Source organism: Pipistrellus kuhlii, unplaced genomic scaffold, assembly GCF_014108245.1.
Source record: "Pipistrellus kuhlii isolate mPipKuh1 unplaced genomic scaffold, mPipKuh1.p scaffold_m20_p_1, whole genome shotgun sequence".
Taxonomy (NCBI): Eukaryota; Metazoa; Chordata; class Mammalia; order Chiroptera; family Vespertilionidae; genus Pipistrellus; species Pipistrellus kuhlii.
Window position 1 is genome coordinate 114,969,652 of NW_023425404.1, and position 12,898 is coordinate 114,982,549.

The window sequence follows — 12,898 nt, forward strand, 5'->3', positions numbered from 1 at the left end:
TTTTAAAGGCCCACACAGCCCTAACCAGTTTAGGACAGATTGTTGGCCCCTGGACAGAAGGGTCCCATGCTCCATTCTGGTTGGGGCATATACCTCAGTTGCAGGCTCCATCTCTCCTCTGGTTGGGGTGTGTGTGGGAGGCAAACAGTCAATGTGTCTCTCTTACATCAATGTGTTCTCTCTCTCTCTCTCTCTCTCCCTTCCACACTCTCTAAAAATCAATGGGAAAATATCCTCAGATGAGAATTAACAAATATAAATATTAAAAATAAATAAAGGTGCACACAGGTGATTTTTATGTGCACTAAAATTTAAGAACCATTGTTCTAAAGTCAGCCAATTCTAAGATAAATGGAAATATGAAATTTTTTGTCTCCAGAGGCCTCCACACTAGCTGTCTGGTCAAAGAGTAAAGTCAACATACAATAGTAATATCATCCTTGAGTTAAACTTTTGCCTTCTAGTTACACACATCCAATGAATGTTGAGCTGCCACCTGCAGTGTGCCAGGCTCTGGGTTCTGAAGTAGATAAAACAAATATGGGAGTGGAGTGCCTTTATTTTTGCTTAATAACAGCCCCAATGTGTAAGAGTAGTAATGCTGATAATTCAGATACCAAAGAGAAGCCATATAGTCCTTTCTTTACGTGAAAAGGTGATTACAGACAATAAGCTGTTTTCAGAAAGAGAGAGAGAGAGAGAGAGAGAGAGAGAGAGAGAGAGAGAGAGAGAGAGAGGGAGAGAGAAGGTAGGGAGAGACCACATTTACTTAATATCTGCAATTCCTCTGAAAGGTGAACATTTTGCTAATAGCAGGGCTGGAGTGAGGTGTTCTGGCAGTCTGGTCTAGGAGAGGTGAAAATCACCCCTTTGAGGTTGCTCCCAGGCTAAGTGTGAAGTGAAGAGAGAAACACAGGGAGTGAGATGCCCTCCCACCTTCGCACTCCCTCTGTCCCTCCTCCTGTCCCGGTTGTACAGAAGTGCCCTGTTGGCTGCTCTGAGTTGGAGTGCATCCTTTGTACCAAATGCACATTCAATGCCTTTGTTCACTACCCCCCTGACTGACCAATCTCTGTTAACTTGTCTATAACCATCACCAGGTAATTGCCTTTTAAATGCTTTTCTTTGGCAAACAGCTTCGCATAAATCAGTGGTTCTCAATGCCTTCAGGCCTAATGTCTGCTTTATATTCAAACTGTGTGCAACACCTCCTTTATTAGCCTGAAATGAAAACTGTAGAACATATAACTTACCTGCTCACTATATAAGGCACAAATTATATTTTTAAGTGGAGAAATGGTAGCACAATAACAATAAAATAACATTTCAATATGCAAAACCTTAGTCATTATCACACTAGGAGATGTAAGGAAGCAGCCTAGTTCTTGTGCTATATCTGGAGTCACAGGGACAGCTGCGGATGGGCTACTGAGCTAGTGACAAATACTGATACCCCTCTTGCTGCTCACTAAATGCTAGTGGCATCCTCCCACCATTTATTGTTAAGCCTCCTCCTCATAATTTACTTCTCCAAATTGCTTTTAAAAAACACACACCTAGATCAAGGATCTTGCTGTGAAAAGTTTAACCGGTCTAGCAATTTCAAGAGAACTGTGTTGGTTGAAATAATATTTCACTCCTCCAGTGCTCTTTACCTACTCTGTCCTCTGCCCTTTGCCTGTCATAACAACAATCCCAACAGCAAAAGCTAAGATTTATTAAATGCTTTCCATAAGTCAAGCACTTTTAAAATACTTGGCATTGATTAACTCATTAAATCCTCATAACTCTATGAGTGATATTATTACCTCTATGTTTTAAGGTTAGTAATAATAATACACACAGGGAAATTAAGAAACTTGACTAAGATCATACATTTTGCTATATCTGGCTTCTTTGAGAAATCAACTCCTCTAGTTGTTATAATCGTGGGGTTTTATAGCAAGCAAAGCACTACTTGTGTTTTTATTTTAGAAAAGAAGCATTATGGGGATGAAAGGATTTTTTCTTACAATTCCTGTTTGAAATTTGAGTTTATGAGTTCTTGGCCTGCTTCATGACTTTAGCACTTAGTGTGTAATTAGTTAGCTTTTCGGCTTAATAGTTCATTTGAAGGCTTCAAAATGGATTTTCTTATCTTGGTGTTTTATGTATTGATATATGTGAAGTTGCAAGTCCATTCATTAGAAGATTTGAAGTACAACTCTTTTTCTGCACTCTCCCCCCATTGCCAAATGTCTTGCTCCAAAGCATCCTTGTTTTAACCAAATTAAGGGGATGACCTAAAAAGCAGGGTCTATGCCGAGTGCACAATAGTAGGAGAGAGTCCCTGGAACTTGCCAGAAATTGCTGTCTTGCCTCTTTCAGGGAGAAAATGCATTTCTTTCTGAAAAGAGATGAGATTTGTTTAAATTGATTATTATTATTATCAATGGTTTAGGGTTCGATTTTTACCCTCATGTTGCCTCTTGCCAAAGACAAAAAAAAGTAAATTATTCAAAGCAAATCTATACAGTAATCTATTTTTCCTTTCAGGGGAAAAATGATCCCATCTGACCTTGAAAGAAGGATCATTGAAGCCAAACAAAAAGTAAGTTTTTATAGGGAGCTTTATCTAGCTCATAACAAGCTAAGGGTACAACTTTGTAGTCCTATCAGGTGGAGAACACATTTTGGTTTTAGTTTTTTAAAAGAGCACCTGCACCTCAGCCTCCCAGCTTCAATGAGAATATGGAATTTTGCATCTATTCATTACTTATTTCTCTGGGTTGTAGGTTCTGCTTTCTAAAGGTCTAAATTGCAGAATAAATAACATCCACATAATGTTGTAGGAGTTTCCAAGCATTTGTCTTCTTGTGTGAAGAGGCTTGGCACCAAGCAGACACTTTTGAAAGATCAAGAAGTGGAAAATATCAGGATGCTAATGCAGCGTGTCAGTTACTGCTGTGAGGTTATTGGAAAGGGGCCATTTTTTTCTGCCTGTACACATACTGGTATGCCTGGCTCTCCAAACGCCTTCTTTTTCAGAAACCATTTAAAACTCTTTAGAAATAACGAGTTCTAGAGACCTGCTACAGATTCCCGCAAAGCTCTGAAAAGTTATGTTCATCCCGGAATAGTTCGCAAGCCAGAGAGCTTATTTCTAGAATTCTCTTAATTTAATGTCCACTGAATGTAACCTACAGCTCCTAGTTCAACGCTGTAACACCTTTTGATTATTATGAACTCAGGAATAATTATTTCTATTTATATGCCTTCCTCCCCCAAGGTTTCCATTGTTCTTGTACTAGAACTTCTTGTAAGGTAAATCACAGATTAGGCCTTTGCTGCCACCTACAGACTAACTCTGTAACATCATGCTGTAGCATGTGAAGTAACTGAGTCATTCTTCTGTTGTCTTTCAGCAGCCATCTCTTATTTCAATCCCTTTCATTTACCTAGGGCCAGACAGAGAACTGGTAACTCTCATAAAAGCCAGGGGATATAGTTTAGCTCCACATGAATCCTCTTCTCTAAGACTCCAAATAAGTTATCTGAGGATTTTGGATATAGGAGTAATGAGCTAGTTGGAGTTCCTTCTCATGGTTCTCCTTTCTGCTTATTTATTAAATTCTGTTTTCCTTTTATGAACAAGAAAGACTAGAAATTTATCAAAGGGTAGGAAGAAAGGCCAGAAAACCTCCCTAGAAAGTATAAATGACTGAGCACCACAAAGCGTATTCCCCTCTGGGTCCAGTGTAGCCTCTTCTGAGACTCAGAATGTCTTCTATTCCAGAGGAATGGCCTGGAGAACTCCAGTCCTTGAGCATGAACACTGTTCCTACCAGGCTCTGAGGTTTCAATGGCCTTTCTGATGGTTCCAAAAATGCGCCTGTATGAAAAGGGGTTTCCTTGTTTTTGCCAGCTATTTTAAAGAATCTTTGAACAGCTGTTTTATATGTCTTGGGGCTTTCTCATTTGCATAGGGATTTGTCCCTTTCCTTGTGAGTGCCACAGCTGGGACCACTGTGTATGGAGCATTTGATCCCCTTTTAGCTGTCGCTGACATTTGCAAAAAGTACAAGATCTGGATGCATGTGGATGTAAGTATCCCATAGGCCTGCCACTAAAATGTCCTTATGCATTTTCACCTGGGCTCATGGAATGAAATATGTTGAAATATGTCCCCTCTCTCCTCTCTCTCTCTCTGATCTTATTTTCAAATGGTAATGGTTCAGCTTTTAATAACTGCAAAGATAAAATAGCTCGCAATTGAAAAAATATACGAATTCATTGGAAGCAGTCTGAGGTTGATTATGTCTTAATGTTCTCAACATGATAATATTCTTATTTCTTTGGCCAGTACCTGAGCTGAGCACTCATTTCTTAATCCATTGAACCACAATGTCCTTTGTACACACACACACACACAGATACACAGCACACACATGCAGAGCTTACTGACTTGCAAGAATGCTCAAATGAATAAATAGGAATTGCATTTATATAGAAAACCCAAAGGATCAAAAAACACAAATCAAGTATTTGTATATACTGGGAAGAAAGCAGACTTGACAGCTTGCTAAGAAATACCTGCCACCACATTTCCAATTTCTTAGCTTGATCAGCTAAGAAGATAAACTAGATTCGAGAATTTTGACTCTAGGCTTAGTCACGCAAAAAAAAAAAAAAAAAAAAAAAAGCCCACAAAAACATTTTCAAATGAAAAACTGTCGATTTTTAGAAGGACAAATTGCAGGGATTTACATTTAGGCAAGTATTTTTCAAAATGTGGCTCGAGATTAGCTGCTATCTGCAAACTGTTAATGATCCAGGTTGAGATAAGGAGTCGGTGTCAAAATATCGCTAAACCCAGTATTTGATAAAGCTGACTTTTTAAATTATTATTATTGTGTGGCTTTCTCAGTGAAGGAAGCATAAGCTGATTCTGGTGCAAGAATGTTGGTGAGTAACACTGACTTTAGGCCATCCTGGCTTTATGATAAGTATTCAGAGCAAATTATTTTCCCCTATCTTTAAGAGCAAGAAACTTTCAAAGGCTAAGCTAGATAAATTTCTATTATTCCAGAGGTATAGTCTGCATAGTAATTACCAAATTTCTTTTTCTTCCCTGATTCACAATGTGATTGTGCATTAGGCTAGCAGAGACCCCTTCATTTTATACGTGAAGACACTGAGAAAAGGTTGAACAACTTGAGTACTTTCAGTGACCTGGTTTCAGCAATGGGAGTCTGTTAAACCTTGCTAGCCGACTCAGGAAGACAATTACCCTGACTCCTTTAAAAATAGCAATGTCCTTGTGTCCTAAGCTAGCAGATGCTATGGTCTCTCTTTTAGGTTTATAATTACAACAGAGCTGGGAGGTATTTTAACCAATTGTATTAGTTTTTTTTTTTAATATATCAAGTTTACTACTTATTCTCTGTAATTTTTATACATTCTATAATTAAACAAAAAATCTTAAAAGATTACACATTTGGAAAATTGGTCAAATTTGGAAGTATAAAAGAACTGAAATTATAACAAAGCAGGGGGAGCAATTATACCCTAACAGTGATGGCTTTTTTCCTTCAAAATGATCCCAGGAATATTTTTTTACCTGCAAAGAAGGTTAATATCTTCCAATGAATCTTTGTTTTGACATCCTATTTTTAAAGATTACTCTGCCAATTCAAATCTTAAAACTTGAGAAAAAAAATTTAAGGGCCATGTTCTAATTGCTAATTAATTGACTGGTACAGATCTCTCCTCTTGCTTTTATGGTGGTATGTTTTTTGTTTGTTTGATTGTTTATTTGTTTCGCTTTTGACAGAGAAATTAGTTTATCCAAAATTACACAGCAGTGAAGTTGGATTGTGAAGCCACATCCTCCCTCTAGATTTATTCAGAATTGTCAAAAGAGTTTTCCTTGCAACTAGGAAGATGTTTAAAGGGTCCCCAGCCTATGTTCTTGACTACACTGTGCAGATAATAGGTTTTCTTGCTCTGAGATGAAGTGCTTTACTAGGACTGAGTGCTGGTGATGGGGTGTGGGAGAATCCATCTCTTTCTCTTGCAGAGTGAGGGAAGGTGGCTCCAATGTGGCTCCTTACCCCCATATAAATGTGGGATGGAGTCTGAGACCTTAGAATAGCCCCCAACTTAAATTTTGAGAATCTAGTGCTAGAAGGTGGCCTGGGGTCAAGGAGATGCTCACTGTTCTGAAAGACACCAAACTATAGAAATTTAAGCAATGAAATCTGCCACCTTTTTCCTGGTATGATCTTCCTTTTTCAGGCCGCTTGGGGTGGGGGATTGCTGATGTCCCAGAAACACAAGTGGAAACTGAGTGGCGTGGAGAGGTACACACTTTTCTTGTTCACAATGTTAAGTGTGAAAGCTAAATGTTGAAAGCAAGTTACACCTGGTTTCTAAGAGCGGTTGTATACAGGTGAGCCCATTCTGTGTAGTCCTTGTGTGCCTTGCCTTGTGTGATCATATATGTGTAAACACTGTGTGTAATCAACAAAAAGAAACCAGAGCCCATATCTAATGACACAAAGGGAATATTTTTCACACACAGATCCCCATCTGCAGCCATGGTTCACCAGAGAAATCAGGAATGACCTTCCTAGAATCTCTGAACAAACAATCAAAATTGTTTAAACTTTCCTAGGGATATTTATGGCTTTTGGGTTCCATAAAGTATAACACCCACTGCTTTAAAGAAGCCAGTAAATAATTTAGCAATGCAAACAAACACCTTGTAATTTATGATGACTTTAGGTTTCAATGGCCACTTTACTTAAAGTGGAATATGCTTTTATTCCCATGGTATTTTTTTTTCTGATATAACTCTAAGGGATGCTGCAAAGCACCTTTATTCAGAAACTAAACGGTAAATCATTGAGGAAAAGCTATAAAACACAAAAGAGGTATTATTTGATTAGTGTAAAGCATATTCAGATCCACAGCACAAAGGAAACAAAAATCATAGAATGAAAAACTAACCCTGGACTCTGAACCACGTGCAGTGGTAACTCAGAGTTCCCTGTTCTCCCGTCATGACACTGCAGGTCAACTGCATGGTGAGCTCTGACACGCCAGGCAACTGAGCAGGCCTGAATTAATTGGAGGCTGCCAAATCCCCAGCGTGCCCTGCCAAATAGCCAGATGCTGCCCAGGAAAAGCTTTCCACTGGCTCTTCCCTGAGACAGCTTGGCACAATTTCTGTTCCAGGATGAGAAGACAGGCTGATGGCACTCGGGAGCATCTATCAGCACCGGTCCTGCAGAGCAGTCAGGCCAGACCAATACCCAGGGAATCTAGGAGTAGAAAGATGAGTGGGGTTGCCAGGCAGTCAGGGGCACCCTGCCTACTTAATGAAGAGAAGACTGGGAAGACTCCAGATAGACCAGCAGAGTCGCTGTCCTGAGTCGTTGCCCTTGCTCTGATTGTAGGTGCCTGTGGGTGTGAGTGGATGAGGACAGGCCTGTGCCTTCCTACAATGAACCACTTCTAGTCTCTGCTCCTGGTCCTTCAGGGCTTCTCACAGGCCTCATCCCTTTTGTCATGAAGATCTGCTCAAAACCCAAAGCTTAAGGAAGAGGCAATGAACCAACAGGAGAGGCAATGAACAAAAGGGAACAATTGGGGAGGAGCCTGTTTAAATGATTAGAACAGGAATTAAATTCATGTGATTTTGACAGAAGTGTTCTGTACACAGTGCTTTCTCTTTTCTGAGTTTCTTTGTGTGACCGGCACAAAAGTGAGCATCTATTATTCTACCTTTAATGCTACCTGGGACTCGAAGTGCTAAAAGCCATGCAACATCCTACGCTGATGATGACTTAAAAGCTGCTAAATTACCTCCCCTGAGCCTGGGAAAAACACACCCACACACCTTTGCACTAAAGACTGTTATTTGAGAGAAAAGCTTAAAACACTCGCCATGGAACCGAGTCCTCTGTCACTACCACAGTTCTTGTAGCTATTGTAATGAACTCTACTCAGTGGAGCAGCCGACATGAAGTCCTAAAAATGATGGACTCATGGTGTCTTTCTTTGATCAGAATCCCTTCAATTCCCTCGATTTATCTGAGATGATCCAGCTTGCTGACTTATCATCAGCCAAAGCACACTTTTGTCAGTGAATAAGGTTGCAGGAGCTGGGGAAACCCCTGGGCCTAATGTGCACGGGCACAAATTTAGGAAAGAAATTGGCCTCACTTGGAGTATCATGTTTCCCCGAACATTAGGGCTCACGTTAAAGTGGAGGAAATTGATAGTTGATTTTTGTCCCCAAATCCAGAGGCTTCCTTGTGGCCCCAGGGGTCCCAGAGTGCTGTCATCATAACAAAATGGTACAAGCTCCAGAGCCCTGATTGGCATCTCCTATAAGAACCAACCCAATTCTCAGAAAGCAATGCTCTTCCTCGCTAGCACTGTGCAAATGGCTAGAGATGGTGTCACTGAGAGTGCTGCCAAGAGCCCCGAGGCTCCAAAATCTGTTTCTGTGCACTGTAAACAGACTACTAAAAAAATAAAAAAATACACCTCCATTGACTTCAGAGAGGAAAGAAGAGGCAAAGAGCAATAGAAACATCAATGATGAGAGAGAATCACTGATCGGCTGCCTCTCACACATATCCCTATAGTGGAGATTGAGCCCACAACCCCGGAATGTGCCCTGAGCCATGACCTCCTGGTTCCTAGGTTGAAGCTCAACCACTGAGACAAGCCAGCTGGATGTAAACTGACTTAAACCCTCCCCCAGCAGGCTGCTGCGCATTTACATGAATCCACTGCTGTGGTCCACTCTCAAGGCTTTCTGGCCTAGCTGAAAGTTCTGATGCAGCTTCTGCCCTGTTACCAACTTTGCCCTCACTTCCCTCCGAGAGTCAGAGGTTCTGAAATTCAACTCACTAGTTGCAGAACCTCTGCCATATGCAAGCCTCATGGTGTACTAGGCTCCATGAGAGCACAAGGATGAATATGATAGGAAGCCTGTCTTCAAGGGGCTGAGACTCCATCTGGGAAGACTGACAATTAACAATGGATTAAAATTCAAGACAGAGAAAGTAAAGGTCCAACACAGACAAGCGACTGTGTGGAGGAACCAGGAAGAAAAGAGTCCCCCTAAACAGGGGTGGGCATGGGAGCTTTATCAGGCAGAAATTGAAGAAGTACAGCAAGCTGATGAGCAGGGACTTGCAGGCTTGAAAGGGTTCTTGGAGAAAGTTCAGTTCAGTTGCTTGGAGACTGTGATGGAGTCCTGGCAGTGCCTAGGAAGCTAGCAGAGTATCTGCAAGTCCAGTGCTCTTGCCCACAGAGCAAGGTCAGGCTCTATCCTTGAGCCTCTATTAGGCACAGAAAGCATTACATTTCTTGGACTGGGGAAGAAAGCAGTTGAACCCAGGAAGTGGGAAAAGATAACTGCAAGGGGCACTGTCAGGGGACCAGGAAGAAGAGAATGAAAGCAAAGTCTCACAGGTTAGGGAGCTGGATGTCTGGGAGGAGAATGAAGCAGGGTACAAGGCATAGAAGATTAAAGGAGAAAGATGAGGTCTGGAAGGATGAGAGGAGCCAGGGTCTGCTGAGGTTGTGATGCAAATGAGGGCACCTGGCTATGTCTGAAAACAGCCCTAGGGGACTCAGTTCTCTACACTTGTGAAAAATCACAGACACCACTTGTCTGAATCCAAGGGCAGAATATTTTGAAATAAACCCAAGGGTGTTTTTTATAAATTGCCAACATTTCTCCAATAAATTAAGGCTGCGTCATTGAATCACTCTGCTCAGCTTTTTGCTGTCTTTATGAGGCAGCCCCTCTGGAACAGAGCAGGACAGTGACAGGTAGCTGTGGACTTGGGCACCTCCAAGACGCATTGGCCACTGCATAAACACCGACAGCCAGAGCAATGGAGAACAGCTGTTTTATTTCCCATTAGAGTCATTAGTGATGGCTGAGTTTCCTCAGAAAGAGATATATACCTGTCCAATATAATAGAATGGAAGCATCTACCCTGTTTCCCCCAAAATAAGACAGTGTATTATATTAATTTTTTCTCCCAAAGTTGCAGTAGGTATTATTTTCAGGGGATGTCTTATCTTTCCATGCGCTAGGTCTTATTTTCGGAGGATGTCTTATTTTCGGGGAAACACGGTATGTGCCACTGTTACAGCTCATAATTAAGAAAACTGAAATTAATAGCAAAAGCCAACCTTATTTAGTGCTTATGGTATGTCAGAGAGTTCTAACCACTTTACTGTACTATTATTCTACTTACAGACAAGGAAATCTAGGCATAGAGAGGTTGACTAACTTGCTCAAGATCACATAGCTAGGAAGTGATAGAACCTATATGCAAATACAGATTGTCTCCCAAGCTGGCTCCCTTAACCACTGTTACCTACTGCTTAGAGCCCAGGTTCCTTGATTCTGTTCCTGAAGTCATTTAGCCCTCTTTCCAGGGGTAGTATCCACCTGGCCATGAACTGCCTATGCTTCTTGCCTCAATTCAGGCCAAGAAGAAGAGCTGGACTATTCACTGATCAGATAAGATCTCCAGGCCAGTAAGTGTTCTTTCTGACTGGCTGCTGAGCCTGCCATTCATCCAATAGATGAGCCAGATCTTTCCCAGCTTCTTGTTTTGCCTCAATAATTTTGCACCTCAGGTGCTGGGCACAGGGTGAGCCCAAGTCTGTTGTTCAGCAAGGGGGTTTGGGGGGGCAGCACTCACAGCAGCTGTCATGGATGGTACTGCTACTCTCCTCCTTCTGCCAATCTCTTTATACCAAAGTCCTGTGCAGCTTCTCAGAAGCTGTGCACAGGGACTCACTTGTCTGATAAACATAGAAAGTGAGTAGTAGGAGCTCACTGAGGGACAAATGCTTTTTCTGGGAACTGGAGGAGTGCCAGAGTCTTATCCAGTGTCTAGAAGGATTAAAGAATCTGGAGAAGGGCTGTGGTAAATTAGTAAAGAGTCTAGAGACGAAACATAATTTTGGAAAGCATTTTGGGGAGCCAGAGGAGACTTAGCTTAAAAAAAAAAAAAAAAAAAAAAAAAAAAAAAAAAAAAAGCAAGTTCTCCAGTCTCTCTGGACCCAGAGCTTTTTATTTACATAAATGCCATGAAGCAGATATACATACCTAAAGGTGAGGTTTGGTATATAGTAAGATTATCAGGTTTGGGAGAAATTGCCTTTGGCTGTTCAGGTGTTTGGCCAGCAGGAAGCAATAACATGTAGATTGAAATGCCCTCTGCTGTCTGGCAGCAAGTAATCATTTATGCATCCTTTTTAGTTTGGGGGAGATGGCCTCAGCTGTTGCCAACAGGCAATAACATGTGATTCAGCCCTGCTGAATTCCCAAGTTCCATCAACCTTTTGATGAAACTTCTTGCATTTATGACATGCTGGAATCAGCTTCTGGCAGAGGAGGAGGCAGTTGGAGCAGTAAAGTTGAAGTGAGGGAGACAAATTAAATGAAGTCCAAGATACAAAGACTTGACCCAGGCCTTAAAGAATAAGTAAAATTTAGCCAAGTGAGGCAAAGGGAGCTGTCATTCTAGGAGAACAACTCACATTAAGAGACCTTGGACCAGGAGCACAAAATTTTCTGAGGAAAAAAAAAAATAGTCTGGTGTGATGGAAATGGGTACAAGAAAGTGAAAGGACAAGATCAAACACATTAGATGCCATGCGAGTATCATAACCATACCCTGTCATTTGAATTTGGGCTGGAGGCAAAAGGAAGTTGTCAACAATTTAGAAAGAGGAGAGGTCCATAAACAGCTAAGAGGTAACTATGGAGTTGGGGGAGGATAAAATGGAAACCGAGAGTCAGTTAAGACATGATTGCTGTATCTAGATTAAAATAATCATAATAATTCTTCTTATTAAAGGAATCTGAAACAGGACTATGGCTTAGACTTTTCAAACAGCATAAATCCCTAAGCTGAGATTCACTAATACTGATGATGGAAGAACATTATATTTCTCCAGTGTATTAAAACCAAATTGATTAAAAGCTGCTGTTGGAGCTGTAGTGTGTCTCACTTGCAGTCTAAAAGGATAACTCTGGATTCAAGAAGAAATGGATGCAGGGATAAGTTAGAAGCTAGTATGAAATGAAACATTTGAGAAATTTGGTCATCAGTTGAATCAGAAGGAGGAGAAACTGGGTTGGGAAAAGGTCAAAATTCAGCAGTGGAAAGAGCCATGGCTCTGAACTCCAGGCCACCACTGTAAGGAGTAGGGACAGGGGAGACCAGCACCATGGCAGTTCCTTTACTTGCCTGCTGCTCTGCTCCTTGGTAGCCAAAAAGGAGGCCATGGACTGGATAATTCTAGTTATTTGAAGGGGCTCTCAGTCCACCTTGGAAGTCTAATGAATGCCTCCATGGAAAAGAGAAAAGAATACAGATCTGCTGGTTCTTTTGCAAACTTAGTGTCTTCCCAGCATCTGAAAAATAGTGCCAAGAACCCCAAAGCTCTGTTGCCCAGGCACAGGGAAGCAGTCTGAGCTTGTCGCGATGCCATCTTTTAACACAACTTGTTTTCCTTAGGGCCAACTCTGTGACATGGAATCCACACAAGATGATGGGCGTCCCTTTGCAGTGCTCCGCTCTCCTGGTTAGGGAAGAGGTACGTCATTCCGACTGGTAGCCCAGCCCATCTCTGGGGTTTCATAACGTAAATGTGTGCAGTGATAGAATCAGAACACGGACGATGATTTTACAGGCTGGAACACTGAGTTAGATCCAAAAAGGGGAATTGTCAATGAGGATGATTGTAAGGTCTGCTCTTATGCCCTAGGATAGTCTGGTTTTAATTTGACTGGACAAGACAGTCATGTGTTACACGTGGCTAAATTGTTCTACTTGAGAAAAAGCCTAAAACATTAGGTTGTAATCTG

General features: G+C 41.4%; 1 protein-coding gene across 1 annotated transcript in view; it reads left to right on the forward strand.

The window, feature by feature from the left end:
* Positions 1–12,898, forward strand: part of GAD2 (glutamate decarboxylase 2) — a 60,449-nt gene that overhangs the window by 28,973 nt on the left and 18,578 nt on the right. Inside the window, exons 9-12 of the mRNA XM_036460232.2 lie at positions 2,536–2,590; positions 3,966–4,082; positions 6,277–6,341; positions 12,549–12,627. Of these exons, the coding sequence (XP_036316125.1) occupies positions 2,536–2,590; positions 3,966–4,082; positions 6,277–6,341; positions 12,549–12,627 (316 nt within the window). The remainder of the gene's footprint in view (positions 1–2,535; positions 2,591–3,965; positions 4,083–6,276; positions 6,342–12,548; positions 12,628–12,898) is intronic.